The 15,498-nt window shown below is 43.5% G+C and overlaps 1 protein-coding gene across 1 annotated transcript in view; it reads right to left on the bottom strand.

Annotated features, from left to right (window-relative positions):
* Positions 1 to 13,183, bottom strand: part of Txlnb (taxilin beta) — a 42,325-nt gene extending 29,142 nt beyond the window's left edge. The window contains exons 1-3 of the mRNA XM_052751101.1: positions 13,066 to 13,183; positions 9,726 to 10,171; positions 2,048 to 2,139 (exon numbers count right to left, since the gene is read on the bottom strand). Coding sequence (XP_052607061.1) covers positions 2,048 to 2,139; positions 9,726 to 10,158 — 525 coding nt within the window. The 5' untranslated portion in view covers positions 10,159 to 10,171; positions 13,066 to 13,183. The remainder of the gene's footprint in view (positions 1 to 2,047; positions 2,140 to 9,725; positions 10,172 to 13,065) is intronic.
* Between the last annotated feature and the right edge of the window lie 2,315 nt (positions 13,184 to 15,498).

Genomic DNA, 15,498 nt, shown 5'->3' with positions numbered 1-15,498 from the left:
GCCAAGTATGGTGCTAGGAAATGAACAGTAATGGCCTTGGTGTGTAGTAGTTTAGTGGAAGAGATGATGGACAGACAGTACAGAAAATACTGGGAAAAAAATATGAGTAAGTGAGAGTCATGTGGTGTACATGAGAGAATGCGGCCCAGATTTGGGGAAAAAGATCTTTGACTTCCAACTTATGTTACGCTAATTTAAATTGCTAATAGCCAATGTTAAATCGTTTTGTAATTTTCTACCCTTCCTTTGGCAGGCAACATGGCCATAAAACTGAGAAACAAAGAAACCTTCATCCTATTTGATCCAGTAATCCTATTCCTAGAATTTTTTCCTAAACTCATACTGGAGAAGGAGCAAATCTGTAAATGATGGCATTCACTGCAGCAGTGTTCTCTGAAGTGGGAGGACGCTGGCTCCCAAATGAGTGACTCAGCACATAGAGTCGCTTAATGGAATATGATACCTTTTCAACAAAATGTGCTTATGCAGACTGAACTACACAGGCGGAAAGATGCCACATGAACAAAAAAACAAAAACAAAACAACAACAACAGAAAAAAAAAAAACCAAAAACCTCAAAATATCAACTTGTCTGTGCCGTATGGCAGGAGCGACTCCATCTCTGGCTGCATAGAGCTGGAGAGGAGCAGGCACAAACCAGAACTTGTGTTTTAGATGATGGATTGGAGATAACGTCTTTGTGCCTTTGAAACTCTCACATCATCACGATGTGGTTTGTATGATTAAAAATAACTAAAAGCTAAGCAATCAGCTGAGCACTCAGGGTTTTAGAATTGTATTGTGTTGATGACATCACAATTCAGCATACCAGGGTGTGTCAAGACAGAAGGAAGGAAAGGACACATAGGGATTACAGGACTAGAGTCACTGGAAAACAAACCATCAACAGGCATGGAATTTGTGGGCCTGATGCCTACTCAGTTTGGGAAGCTCTCCTAAAAACATAATTTAGACAGTGAAATTAGGCCCAAGGCCTCCTAGGGCGGGGTGAGCACGCTAGTAGCGTAAGTCCCCAAGTGGAGCATCCTTCACTGTAAAATACATCTTCTCAGGGAGGGGAGGTGGTTCAACTCCTGCCGGGAAGAAGTTCTGTGCTGTGTAGAGCCTCATTTACCTGTTGCTACTTCTCCAGAGGAGACAAGTCAGTGACTTTCTTAAAGAGTACACACACACACACACACACACACACACACACACACAGTTAAAAAGCAGCTTGCTATCTCATTTCTGGGGGTAAAGGAAAGAGTGGTACACAGAACTCAGATGTTTCTGTTCCCATTGCCTTTTCCTGCTCTTCTTAGCGAAGCAGGTGAGGCCTCATGGATACCAGAGCACTGTCCTCACCCAGCCTTTTCCTTTTCTCCACTGGCCAATCACAGCACAGAAGAGGAGACAATGGCCTAATGGAATTCTTGGGCGGTTTGAAGTGGCTTCCCTTGCTCCCAGGACCCTACGTGTGGAGGGTGAGGCTGTCTGTGGAGGACCCAGAGCTGGACACTAAGCAACCCCAGAGATGACTTTGTCATTGTAGGGAAGGGGAAGAATGGGGACCAAAGAAGAGAACTGAAAAACTGCAGGCCAGACAAGGAAGTGCCATGAACTGTGGGATGGCATTGACTCCACTCTGAAGTTTCCTGGTAGCCCTTGAGAACCGTGAGTGTAGAAGCTGAATGAAAATTTAATATTCATTCATCTTTATAGAGACAGGTTTTTTTTTTTACTTTAAAGTTGACAAGAACTTTAAAATATCCATAGATTTAAATTGTCTGTGCTCCTCTTTCTTGCTTGCCCAAAATTATGCACATAATTGAACACAGAGACCATGACCATTTTTTCCTTGGTAGTTACATCTCAGCTTTTCTTTTTCCTCAGAAATATTTTCCTTCTAGAATTCTGTGAATCTCATTTTGCTTGTTTATGATAACTAGCTGTGTTCTATAATGATGTCCACGAGAAGCTGCCATCTCCTCTTAGCGTTGACTAGAGCTGGGAGTTCCTGACAGAAAGAACTGATCAAAGATCTTACCAACTCAGCATACTTCTTGAATAAAAAATCAAGCTTTTCTTCGGCGGTTGGCAGCTTGTTCAGATTTTGCATTAGCAAGTTAGCTTCTTTGCCTTGAAAAGAAAATTTTAAAAATCAGTGTTGAGCTTGCCATAGAGTGATAGTGGCTGCTATTCCCGACTGATCACTTGCAAATCAGGACCAACCTCTTGCAAATTAGGAACGAGCTCAGCCAAACTATTAACTTCCCTGAGCCTCCCATACAGTTTTCTCTTCCTATCAGAAAGGATGACCCCTGCCTTTCAGAGTGGGGATGAGTTCATGTGGTGCAGGGTCAAATTCATGGTAGAACTTCAATAAATGTTTGCTAAAACAGTAATCCCCCAATTTTCCCTCACTCCCCCTTGTGTATCCTGAATATTTTAAAGGTAACTGTGTCACAGCACTGACTTTATGAAATGGTAAATTGCCCATTTCCTGTGTCAACTAATGAAAAAGAAACAGAACAGCCAATCAGAATTCCTGATGAGCAAGAAACGGCCAGTGTCAGTACATGATGTTGCCGAGCAGAGCCTGCTTATCCTGTCTTGTCTTGATACCTCCTCTTGAACCAATCCTCTCCTCTTTGCCAGGCCTATTCATCAAGCTTGGGTGAGAATAACTAATCATATTGCCTGCCAGAGAATAAAAACCAATATGGAAGAGAAAAAGATCCAAACCTCGGGGATGTTTCACAGGGGCGTGCGTGTGTGTGTGTGTGTGTGTGTGTGTGTGTGTGTGTGTGTGTGTGTTCCATGACTTTGGGCTCAGCCTTCCCATGCAACCATTTCTTCTATCCAGACCTTAATCTCTCCTGGGAGCTTCATTTCTTTTTCTCCCCAGTTGGACATCCAGCTGTATTCTAAAATCATATGTTCCTGATTATTTAACAGAGAGATTTAGACTCCCGCCCGTTTTCTCCTTCTGTCTCCTTTAGCTTTGCGTCTCTGTGGTGCTAGTTAGCTATCTGGCCAGTGTCAGGAGGGATGTCTGGGATGCTTGGGCCCACATTTACTACTGGTTACATTTTTGCAAGCCATCCTGTCGAGGTGGAGGATTTCCCCCTTCCGCTCCTACCTGTGACAGCCGATGGGTCTACTCACGGTAAGGAGGTCAGGTCAATGAGGAGAGCCCATGTGTCCTGATACAAACGAGCTGAACAATGAGAACAACTTTGCAACCTTTTCCCTAAGAACTGACACTTCCCCAGGGCTAGAATACTTGCTTTCATCCTGGAGAAGCAGATCTGTCAGGAATTAGGACTGCCTTCAAAAGGCAGGGCAGGAGACACGCATATATACAATTACATTCATCGTTCACTCATGACTCAATTCTAGTCGACACCTAAATGTTCTTATTTGTTAAATATGGCAAGCCTACATAGGATTACAGAATCTTAGGTCTAGAAGACTCTTCAAAGACATCCAGGCTAGCCAATTCAATTTTCTAGATGAAATAGCCAAGGCCCAGAAAACACCAACCATACATGATTCCTGCTGGCATTGCAAAGACTTTACTCCAAGGTGACTTGCTCTAAGATCGCACTTGGAATTTGGGTTGTAGAGAAGTCTAGTGAAACAAAGGGGAATGTCTTTAGAAGAAAATGGCTTCCTTCCTAAAGTTTGGTCTGTCTTGGCCCAGTGAGTCAGTTCAGATCTGAGGCTGGCCTAAGCCAGGAGAGAAGGTGTCGGTGAGTGGGCCTCCGCCCAGCTCCTAGCTCTTCAAAGCCCTTGCCCAGTGTGCTGCCCTTGGCAGCTGATGACCACAATGCTTGCCTCTGCTGGGCATGTGCTTCCAGCTGCTCCTCTGGCAGCTTGGGTGATCTGCACTGGCCAGACCATCCTTTCACCCTTGACTTCAGAGCCGGGAACGTAGGTTCAAATTTCTCTCCTGGGTCTTTTTTACCTATTAAAGGCAAGGAAGTGCTCTGTTCTTCAGGTTAGGGTCGGGGCCTAGCATAGTGTTTGGTCCACGACAAATGCTTAGTCACGCTAGTAACAGAGTGAGATAAAGCCAGCTAGCAGACGCAGGTATCAGGCAAATCAAATGACAATGTGCTGGGTAAGTAGAGGAAGGTAAACATTTACCTTCACCTGGAGATTTAGTGTGTGGGAAGACGTCTTGTGATGAACATGAACATATGAGGCCATTGCATGTCTTACTGGAAAGGCAGAGATGAGTGACTCTGGTGTTTTCTTCTTCTCAAGTGGTTTGTCTGTTTAAGTTGTATTTTCTGTAGCTAACAGAGGGCGTTTTGCTGTTCCTGTTGCATAATCTTCACGTTAACTGAGATCCCGTTCTGCTCTAGTAGTTTCCCATTTTTTAATAGATGTTTATCTATCATTCCAGTCTATCAATACACCTTCAAAAATTGTTCCCAGCCTCAAAAGAAAATTCAAGACGCTATAGAGAGGTGTGAATAGAATGCATCAGAGATGTTAGGTTTTAAACCTACATGGGTTTTGGGGGGCTAGGGTGCTGTGTGGGACACTCACGGAGGAGAGGAACAGACAGAGATGGACTCACTCTCCAAGAGAACTGTTATTGCATTTTCATGGAAACAGAGCCAAGTGCTGGCATATTAGCCCTAAGAGGAAAACCCGGCTTTACTCTAGAACATTTTATCAGGTGGGCATCATCTGCCTTCTCCTGGATGGAAGGATGCCTCATTTCTCCCTGTAAGAGCTGAGGAAGGCTTGCGGTGGGCATATGACTACCACAGTGCGAAGCTCTTTTGTTGGGAAGCTGTGTAAAGTTGAAGCACCTGTAGCACGAGGACAACACTGTGGCACTTAGCTGTGGCCACTGGTGCAGTTGTATTGCAGGATGAAGGAGCTGTTTTTACATAAAAGACATTTTCAAAATTGGCTTTTGTCCAGCATTTGGGAAAGAAATTAAAAACCTTAACTTTCAGACAACTGAAACAGCTGTAGAAATGTGAACCAGGATTTTTCTCCAGTACAGTGATGCTTGCTTTTACTAAATGTCACGGTTGCTTGCAGAGATGCAATGTATCCCTAAACTTAGGCTTTTTCTCTCCCAAAGGGTTTCTTTTATCTTATTTTTGATGGAGGGGGTAAAATTTGTTGTTGTGTACCCGCTTGTACAATTCTGTGTTTTCTTCTTCTTCCCTGTATTGTGGAAGAGTGTGTCCTCTTTCAAATGTTACACCCAGAGTCACATTTCAATGTTAATTTTTGTTCTCCTGTTCATACAACTGAACATCAGTGAGTGTTAAACAAAGCATTTTCAAACATGAATAGATACCTTTTCAGGAAAGTTCACATCTAACAGAGTCACATTTTAATGTTAATTTTTGTTCTCCTGTTCATACAACTGAACATCAGTGAGTGTTAAACAAAGCATTTTTGAACACAAATAGATACCTTTTCAGGAAAATTCACATCTAACTAGGAGACCTAAGTTTTAGAAGCCATACTTCCATCAACAAGTTAAGCAACTTAGTAGCCTCAGTTTCCCTGACTATCAAATTAAATTACTGAGTTGACTAAATGGCTTGGGAAGCCAGTCTTTAAGGTCTGGTGTCTCCACAAGTGAAATGTCTACAACCACGTATAGCCTGGTACAAATAGCAATCCAGGAGAAACGACGGCATTGATGGGTCACACGTTTCGTCATCCTGGGGTGTTGAGTGTGGATCGACATTTTCGGTTAGTACTCTCACCCTCAATGTCTCCTCACACAGTCCCAGCATCTGATTGTTTCTCTTGGTTTTAAGACCACAATCAGTTTTGACAGTTCTACCCGGCCTGTGTTTTCTAGTCACAGCATCTTCCCTTAAGTTGATATTTTGTGCCTCTGGAATTTTAGTGACCGTAGTACAGCTGCATTTGGAACTTCAGCCTTTCACTCACCTAGACAATAGACCTGGGTTTCTCATGAGGGTCCGCTGGTGATGTAGTTACACTACTAGTAATCATGAAAAAAAATTCAGAAAGAATAAGAAGGTGTTAACGTGGACCCTGTCTCCTGTGCTCAGCAGAGAGAATGAATCGTTCTGCTCGAGACTTGTTTTCTCAAGCCCTGACTCTGCTTCTCTAACACCTGTCTCTACTCAATTCTTTTTTTTTTTTTTGGTTTTTCGAGACAGGGTTTCTCTGTGTAGTTTTGCGCCTTTCCTGGAACTCACTCTGTAGTCCAGGCTGGCCTTGAACTCACAGAGATCCGCCTGGCTCTGCCTCCCGAGTGCTGGGATTAAAGGCGTGCGCCACCACCGCCCGGCCATGTCTCTACTCAATTCTGATCCAAGTTTCAGTTTCTCTGTGAACCTGCTCATCCATCGTTGAGTCTCACCAATTCCTCTTCTCCTTGAGTTCCGCTGGTCTCTCATCCTCTCCTCAAGAACATTTAGAAATTATGTCAAAACTATGGATTGGTGTCCTCTCGGAATTTGTATAGATCAACCAGAAATGGATTAGACCATCTGGGGTGTGTGTGTGTGTGTGTGTATGTGTGTGTGTGTGTGTGTGTGTGTGTGTGTGTGTGTGTGTGTGTGACTGTTCTAAAGAAGATGAGGAGAAGTGAATGGGTGTCTGAAGATGTTACAGAGTTAACTGTCTTTCTTTTGGGTTTCTTGGTGTATGTATTGAAACTTACCTGTAGTCAGGTAAGTGAAATATCCCATAACAAACCCGCTTCTCTGGCATATTTAGGATTTTTATTCAGAGAAACGGCGGCCCTCTGCAGTCACAGGGATGCCTCTTATAAAAAGACGGTTACAAGTATCTGCTTCGGTAAATGGCAGATGCAGGCCGAGCCTTACCTTGTCTGGCAACCTCCTTCTGCCCAGGGAAGCTCTTTCCCCAGGAAGAAGTCCGCAGCCAAGACTCTATTACTTCTAAGGGAAGAAACAGTTTCTGAAGCTGGAGCACCCTTTTCTTCCACAACCTGCTTCCTGCTGAATTGCCATAGTGCCTTTGGCTGGCTTTATGTACACCAGTTCTGAATCTCTGTGCATGGCAGAGTTTTGACAAGTTCTGAATTTGATTTAAACACACAGTGATGTTTGTAGACAATATTGCAGCACCATGCAATTAACAAGTAGCCAAGAAGTTTCCTAAAGCCACTTGTAGGCAGCTAAGTTGGAAGTGGCGGTTTTATGTGTAGGCTTGCCCGAAAATGTTGTTGTAACTATGAGTGTAGCTGAGACCGTACTGTGTGTAGAAGAATGTGTTAATGATATAGAGTGGGATAGCACAGAAAGGCCACCAGCCCACACATGCTGAGAGTTGGCCTCTGATGCACAAACAGAAAGTCTAGCCAAACACATTGGACTGGCAGGGGAAAAAAGGAGTGTAATTTTTTTCCTCATTCTGAGAAACTGTCCTAATTTTTTGATAGTTGTAGATATTATACAGATTTATAAAATAATTCATGGGAGAGAATGCTCCAGTTGGTTGCCTTTGGCTTCCCCTCATTTTCTTCATAGTTTGTCCCTTATTACAGCCAATACACAGAACTCCCTATCTAAATGGTTTAGGAATGCTATGCACAATGGGTCAGAGACATTCTGGGTCCTTAATGGGACAGTGCCAAGAGGCACGTCTGAGATGATTTGATTGGAGAAGTGAAAAAATTGTCCTTTAACACAGAAGGACGTTATAATAACTCCCAGCGCTTTAGAATGATTCAGCCTTGCATTTTGGGAGTGTGAAAATTTATTAAACGTTGTTGTGATCTTTATGTTGGGGGCGGTCAGGTGTATCATTAAACCCTTCCGGAAATCCCTTTCAGAATGAGTTTTATGCACACACTGGTGCCCTACTCTAGTGTAGACTACTTGGGTTTACAGATAGAAATCTGTTGCTGGAGTGTGTGGAGTGTGAACGGTGTTCTGACTCAATCCCTTTGGTATTTCACTCCACACACTGTACAGATGAGCGAGGTGTGGGTTCTACCCTTGAGAACTCAGCCGTCTAGCAGGGAAGCTGGAGAAAATGGAGACATGAGAGAGGTGATGCTAACAGAGTCTTACATGGGAAGTCATCTTTGACGTGAGTGTTTTAGTGGCAGTCACTAGTGGGGACGGACTGAGGAGTTTCCTAGGCATAGTAATATTTTTTCAGCCATTGCCACAAAATCAGCATTTTTCCCTTCATTCACAGTTATTGGTGCTACCAATCCGCCACGCTCTTCAAAACATTTTCTCCTCTGCCTGTTTCTGCTCTATAACGGTTCATGTGTTTCCTTTTTTCTCTGTATGGAGAGACCTTTAACCAAAGGGATCACTCTTTTTGTGCTCCCAGCACAGTGCCTCGTAACCAGGCATTAACAAATAGTCGTGAGACCAGTGAGTGGATGTGCGCAGGTATGTGTCTTCTGCCTTTCTTGACAGATGTAACTATATTTTTTGAGATCTGTTCTTAACCAAAAGTATTTTATAATAAGTGACCTAACTGATGATTATTTTATCAATGAACCATCCCTATTTATTATATTTTGCTTATTCACTAGGTTTGCTTTGAGTTTCCCATTTACATTTCCCATTATTATTATTTTTTTTTTTTTTTTGGTTTTTCGAGACAGGGTTTCTCTGTGTAGCTTTGCGCCTTTCCTGGAACTCGCTTTGGAGACCAGGCTGGCCTCGAACTCACAGAGATCCGCCTGGCTCTGCCTCCCGAGTGCTGGGATTAAAGGCGTGCGCCACCACCGCCCGGCTTTACATTTCCCATTATTTATTCATCCTTATAGCAAATATCTACTGAACCTTTAATTTGTCATCTCCTGTCTTATACCACAGGTACCCAGTGGTGTTCAAAACACATATGCACATTGTTCTTTAGATTGAAAAAAATTCAACTGGGAGTTAGATACATTAACCAAATACTCTCCCCGCAAATGTATAATTCAAAATGCTGGTTAGTACTATGAAAAAGGACGCATGGTACAATGCAGACCCAAAGAAGTTACCACTTTAGAATTGGGCTAAGAAATTGCCCTTTGGTTATGACTAAATGGTAAGTAGGAGTTTTATGCTCCAGAGGCTGGAAGGGTGGCCGGGCAAAGTGGGCAGAGGTTTCTGGGTAGAGTGTGCACAGGCCTTTGGGGAAGAGAACGTGGATGTTCAAAGAACCAACATGGAAGGTGAGAATGACCGCAGTAGGGGTGGGGGCAGGGGTAGAAGGGTGAAGAAAGATGCTGGGGGACACCGGGAAATGACATCAAGCTTAAACTGGTTAGGCTTAGATCAGTTTAAGGGGCTAAAAAATGTCTTAAGAACTCTGATGTTCTCTCTAAGAGCAGCGGGAAGCCCTGGGAGTAGAGTAGATAGGCATCGTGTTAAAACTTTTACTTTAGTTTTATTTATTTTTTTAAAACACTTTTTTTAGATTTATTTATTTATTATGTATACAACATGTGTGCCTGCAGGCCAGAAGGGGGCACCAGATCTCATTACAGATGGTTGTGAGCCACCATGTGGTTGCTGGGAATTGAACTCAGGACCTCAGCAGTCAGTGTTCTTAACCTCTGAGCCATCTCTCCAGCCCTACTTTAGTTTTATTTAAAGAATGGGCTCGGGCCAAATACAGCCCCAAAGGAGGCTATTTTATTAATCCAAATGTATTAGCTATGGCTTTCAGTGAAGTTAAACACATGGGGTAATTAAGAGGAAAGTCATATAGTAGAACATAGTACTTGCCTAATCCTTTTAGGATCTTCTTCTCCAGCTTTTGCTCTTTATTGCTGACGGACTCTTTGGCTGCGGCTGGCTCTTCAGGAGCGGTGGGTTCTCTGTCTGTCTCTTCAAAGGTTTCTTCACAGTCTCCGTCCTCATTGTCTGGCGCCTCTGTGTTTTCAGGCTGCTCCTTTGTTTTAGCGGTGCCCTGGGTCCCCGTGGGACTGGCAGCAGACCCATACATGCTTATGATGTCTTCCAGTTGCCGGTTCAACTCTTCAGAGATGTCGTGGGTTCCCTTCTCAGGGTGTACACTTGTCTCCTGCTCTGGTGCTCCGAGTGAGGTTAAGGGCGGCTGGCCATCTTGCTTTCCCAGGCCATTGTGATTGAGTGAGGAGCTGTCCCCAGGAGATTTGGGCTGTTCAGCTGAGAGCTGTTTAGGGTGATTAGTCTCCATATGAGAGTGGTATCTAGTGGGAAGCACAGTTAAGTTGTATGTAATGAACCCACTTATAGATTAACGACAAAGGTATCTCTCAGGTAGGTACCAACTAATTTTGGTTTCTGTTGAAGAAAAAAAATGGACTTTCATGTATCACTGACACTAAAAATCAAGTCATGTTACTGTTGTATTTTGAGTGTAATCTTCACATTTTAGTAGTATCTCTTACCGCTGAAATCGTTTGAGTTAACTCATGGTATTGTTTTTTATGAATATATTTGTCAATTTGTATTAAGATTTTCATGTGTGGATTTCACAGTCCTCAGAAACACATGAGTATAGACATTCTCTTTCAAAGTTAAAATATTTAATACAAGAACCATTGTGCTTACTAAAAATCATTCATAATAGTTACATCCCTAAGCTACATTTTTAAAATGTTTTTCAAGACAGGGTTTCTCTGTGTAACAGTCCTGGCTGACTTGGAACTCACTTTGTAGACCAGGCTGGCCTTGAACTCAAAGAGATCCACCTGCCTCTGCCTCCCAAGGGCTGGGATTAAAGGTGTGCACCACCACTGGCCAACCCTAACCTACTTTTTAATCTTCAAGTAAAAATTCAATTTGCATACTTTAATGTAAACACATTATTAGGTAAAATCACTTTCCTGGTACTTTCTCCCTGATAACGAGCAATGTGCAATTACCAAGGAACAGAAACACTTTTTTTTTTTGAGCTTCAGACTAGCATTAGTTTTGAATTAAAACGAGGAATGAGGGAATGTATACATAAGTCAATAATATGGAATAACGATGGTGCTGGTAAGAGTATTTTCACATGTGTATATGTGTATAGGTGTGCATACACACGTGTGTGTGTGCACATGTGGAGGACAGAGGAGGATGACAGGTGTCCTGCTCTGTCACTCTCCACCCTGTTCCTTTGATACAGGGTCTCACTGAACCTGTGCTAGGTTGGCAGCCAACAAGCCCCGGTTGTCTGCCCGTCTCTGTCCCTCACAGCACTGCAATTCCAGGTGCATGTGCCTACCCTCGGGTTGTTACATGGTCGTTAGGATCTGAACTCAAATCCTTGTGCGTGTGGAGTAAGGGTTCTTACCCACTGAGCCATCTCTCCAACCCACTTATAACACTAATTCCTTACATTGCTATACCACTCTACTCCGAAAATTGACTTTATTTTAGAAGAAAAGAAATTACAGTTTTCTAAGACATAAAGTTCTGGGAAAGGGTAAGAATTTTAAGAAAAAGAAATGTATAGTAAACAGGGAGATCAACTAGAGAAATAATTCAAATACAATATAGGCTCAAACCAGGTGTAGTGGGGCATGCCTATTATTCTACACGGAAGCAGGAGGATCAGAAGTTCAAAGTCATCCTCAGCTACATACTGAGTCCCAAGCCTTCCTCAGCTTATGACCCTGTCCCCCATCATCATCCCCAGCAGCAACAACAACAACACCCAGATATAATACGGACTCTGGGAAATATGGAGCAATACAATACATTGCATTAAAGAACCCAGGCTTTGCGCTTACCCCTTCGAGGGGTGGATAGATTTGGCTTAGGTTTTTTAAGTTCTGGTACATTTTGTTTGCAAATAGAATTTAATAATGATGCCGCTAATTAGCAGCTTCAAAATATGGCGAAATCCTCAAGCTTCACAGGTTTTGCTGTGCTGGCGTGGAAGTAAAACAAAAACATGCTGTTTTCCAAACTGCACAGCTTCCTTGTCCCATTTTTAGGGCGATAGGTGTCAGAACACTTGAACGCCAAGAGAGTGGAAAAATCCAGCGTATGACAGACACCCCCACCCACCTGTGGGTCTCATTCAGCCTTCGCTGACTTAGAAGGAGGTTCACTAGTTCTAGTTCATCAACTTCTTACCACATAATGTGGCAATGTCTCCATCACGGCAATTTCTACCCTGACCTCTCCTTACTACACGGTCATCTATATATAACTCCTGCCTCTCCCGAATGCAGAGAAAGACACATGTCACCTGCTGTCCAGCCAGAGGTTATTTTAAGCTCTTCTAAAATGAGTCCTGACATTTAGCCCTCCATCCCTCAAGTTGAGAGAATAGGGGCTAAGTCAGACTGAAAATAGGGAACATTTACTGGTTTGAACCCATATGTGAGCTTGTAAGGGCAGGGGAGATTATCATTGGATGAAATCTGAAGTCAAGTAAACTTCAAGGCAGCTGTTTCAAACAGTCCCGAGGCATGTTTCTGTGGTTAGGAGACATGGAAGTGTGTGTGTGATCCATTCACCCATCAGTTGTTTCTTTGTTTTTATACTTAGGTCCATGGGTAGTCTTTAAATCCCTGTTCTACACGCGTGCGTGTGTGTGTGTGTGTGTGTGTGTGTGTGTGTGTGTGTGTGTGTGTGTGTGTAGCACTGGGGATCGATCCCAGAACCTGAAATGCTCTACTATTGTGCTATATCCCCAAACCCCAGCTTCCTTTTCAAACAGAGTAAGCTGCCTTTTCTTCACAGGACAATTTACTGCCTTAAAAAAGCCCCCAGAACAAATTAAACAAGAAGGAAAACCAAATACAAACAAAGCCGAAGAACTTTAAATGATCCCTTTTCTATGGTAATTTATTTTCTATTGGAGAAACTCTAAAATCTGTCTTTTAGAAACTTTATTGACTCTGCACCCCTCCTGTGAGGAGAAACCAGTTCTCTGTCCTAGAGATCCCTGCGGCTGCACACACACACACACACACACACACACACACACACACACACACACTCCCTTCCTGATCGACATGTTGTCTTTAGAAGTTGAACAATGGAAAGCCTGCCACCGTTCACTGGCATCCACAAGTTTCGAGCACTACAGACTACATACAGGCTGCACTTCGCAGGGCTTTGCGGGAGTGTTTGCCACACTTACCAGAAGGAAGGGAGCTAAGCAGGAAGAGAAAAGAGAGGAGAGAGATGGCAGAGAGTCAGGGCAGCAGCAACAGGAACAGGCGGCAGGGCTGTGTTCTTACAGTGAGCAAGAAACTGCACACACACACACACACACACACACACACACACACACACACACACGCCCACAAAAGGAGGGGGTGGATGGGAACGTCCCATGACGCAGCAAGAGAGAAATCTGCCCACGCTTCAGTAGGTATCGCCAGGGAAATCTCCTTTCAAAGAAAAGCAGCTGGTGGGCTGTGAGATTCTTCACCACATTTAGTCCTCTTCAAAATGCGAACCCAGATGAAAGGGCTCCTGGTACAGATTTCCACCACCGTTTGGATAAACCAGGGTTTGTTTTTGTTTGTTTGTTTATTTCCTGGTTTATCTCCAGCGTGGCTTATGATGCAGTCCCTGTCCCTTGGGCTGGGCTAGTTAGTGTCGGGTTTCTTTTCAGAATCACTGAAGGTGAAATGTGGCGCGGCACACAAGCGGTGGCAGAGACTGCTTCCGAGGCCACTGCATTCTCGCTGTTGCTATTGTTTTCGCAAAGTTTGAAATAGACTTTTAGGTGGCTGTTTTAGAACCGTGGTTTAGGTTGTCTTCACAAATGTGGTAACCTGTGTGTCCAAAGCTGACATGTCCATGAGCCCACTCACCCTAAAAAATGCCTTCCTCAGGCCTGGAGGCAGAGGCATGTGGTTCTCTGTGAGTTCAAGGCCAGCCTGACCTACACGGTGAGTTCCTGGACAGCCAGAGGTATGTAGTGATATCCTGTCTAAAAGAAACAAGCCTTCCTTTCTAATTCACAGCCATTCCCTGGTTTCCCGATTTTTCTGGAGAATGTATTCCCACACTTTACCAAAGTATATATATATATCCAAGTTTCTGCTCTGGGAATAGTCTGGGCACAAGATCTCTAAGAAGAACACAGTCACCTCAAAGATGTCCATGTCCTTGTGGGGCAGCTCATGAATCTGTTACTTTACGTGAGAAAGGAACTTGCAGATGTGATTAAGTTAAGGATTGTGAGATGGAGAATCATCTAGAATTATCTGAGCAGGCCCACTAATCACAGAGTCCTTATACATGAGCCAGGTGGGCTGAGAATCAGAACAGCAGATTTGTTGATCTCAGCGGATTGTGTAATGGTGTGAGCTCCTGAACCAAGTAACATAGAAGCTTTAGAAGCTGGGAAAGGCAACCAAACACTGTTCTCTCCAGCCTCAGGGGAGATGCAGCTCTGCTGACAACTTAACTTCAGACCCTATAAAACTCGCTTTGGACTTTTAACCCCTCAAACTGTGAAGTAGTAAGTTGGTTGTTTTAAAGCCCCCGCTTGGTGGCAGATTGTTAAAAAAGAACAGAAAGGAAGCATCCCACTCGCTGCTTTCCCCTGAGCTCAGGGTGTGAGCCACAGAAGAGGGCACAAGAGCTTTCAAGGACACAGAGAGAAGACCCAGCCTGACAAGGAGAAGCTGGGACAAAGATATTTCAGGGACAAACACAACGAAGCTGACGAAAGAGAATAATCCTCTCTCCTAACTTAGTGGATATTTGGTAAACACCAGGAGTCAGGAGACAGCGCATCCTGGATTGGAGCAAGCAACACAATCAGGTCTCCAGTACACACAAATGACAAATCAATACTAATCAAAGTTAAATAAGGTACAGATTCTTTTAACAAAATAACACTGAAACTAATTGGAAAAAGAAATCTAATGACTGAATTGTGAGCTTAGACTCACTATTCATTCTCTGGTCTCTGCCTCCTGAGCCCTGGGGTTCTAAGTGTGCAGTAGCACATCTGGCTGTGTTTTCATTTATTTACCATCCCTGTCTTCCCTGTGAGGTATGTGTGAATTCTATAACTCCCCCGGGATCAAAACCGCTCAGTAGTTCACACGTCCTAGTACTTCTGTGGGGGTTCCATCTCCCCACCCCAAATCCTCCGAGCTTTGATCTCTGTGCTGGTCAGGTTGTTCCCGGGCCACTATTCAGCTGCACGAGCTTTCTCTGCACCCGGGAATTCCTTTTGCGCCTCTCATTTCTTGGTCTCCACTCTTCCTCCTTCCTGGCTTGATTTCCTCATTTGGTGGAGTGTATCCTCTACTGGCTTCCTGAGGCGGCATTTATGGGAGACTTTGTGTCTGAAATGCCACTTCTAGCCTTCTGCTTGATTGATTGCTTGTCTAGATAATAACTTACAGGTTGAAAAATCATTTCTCAGTTTTTTTTTAAAGGTGAAAATGCCTGTTTTTTTTTTTAATTTTTTGTTCTTTTTCCCCCCTCTTATTCTTCTTATTATATTTATTGTTTTTATCATATTTATTCTTGGTTCTTTCATGGGATCCCTTTCTTCCCTCTTCTTGGACCCTTTAGGACCTTCTCTTCTGTTGGAGTTTCTGGA

This window comes from Peromyscus californicus, unplaced genomic scaffold (genome assembly GCF_007827085.1).
Source record: "Peromyscus californicus insignis strain IS unplaced genomic scaffold, ASM782708v3 Scaffold_22__1_contigs__length_63687245, whole genome shotgun sequence".
NCBI lineage: Eukaryota > Metazoa > Chordata > Mammalia > Rodentia > Cricetidae > Peromyscus > Peromyscus californicus.
This window is presented reverse-complemented; position numbering and strand designations above follow the sequence as displayed.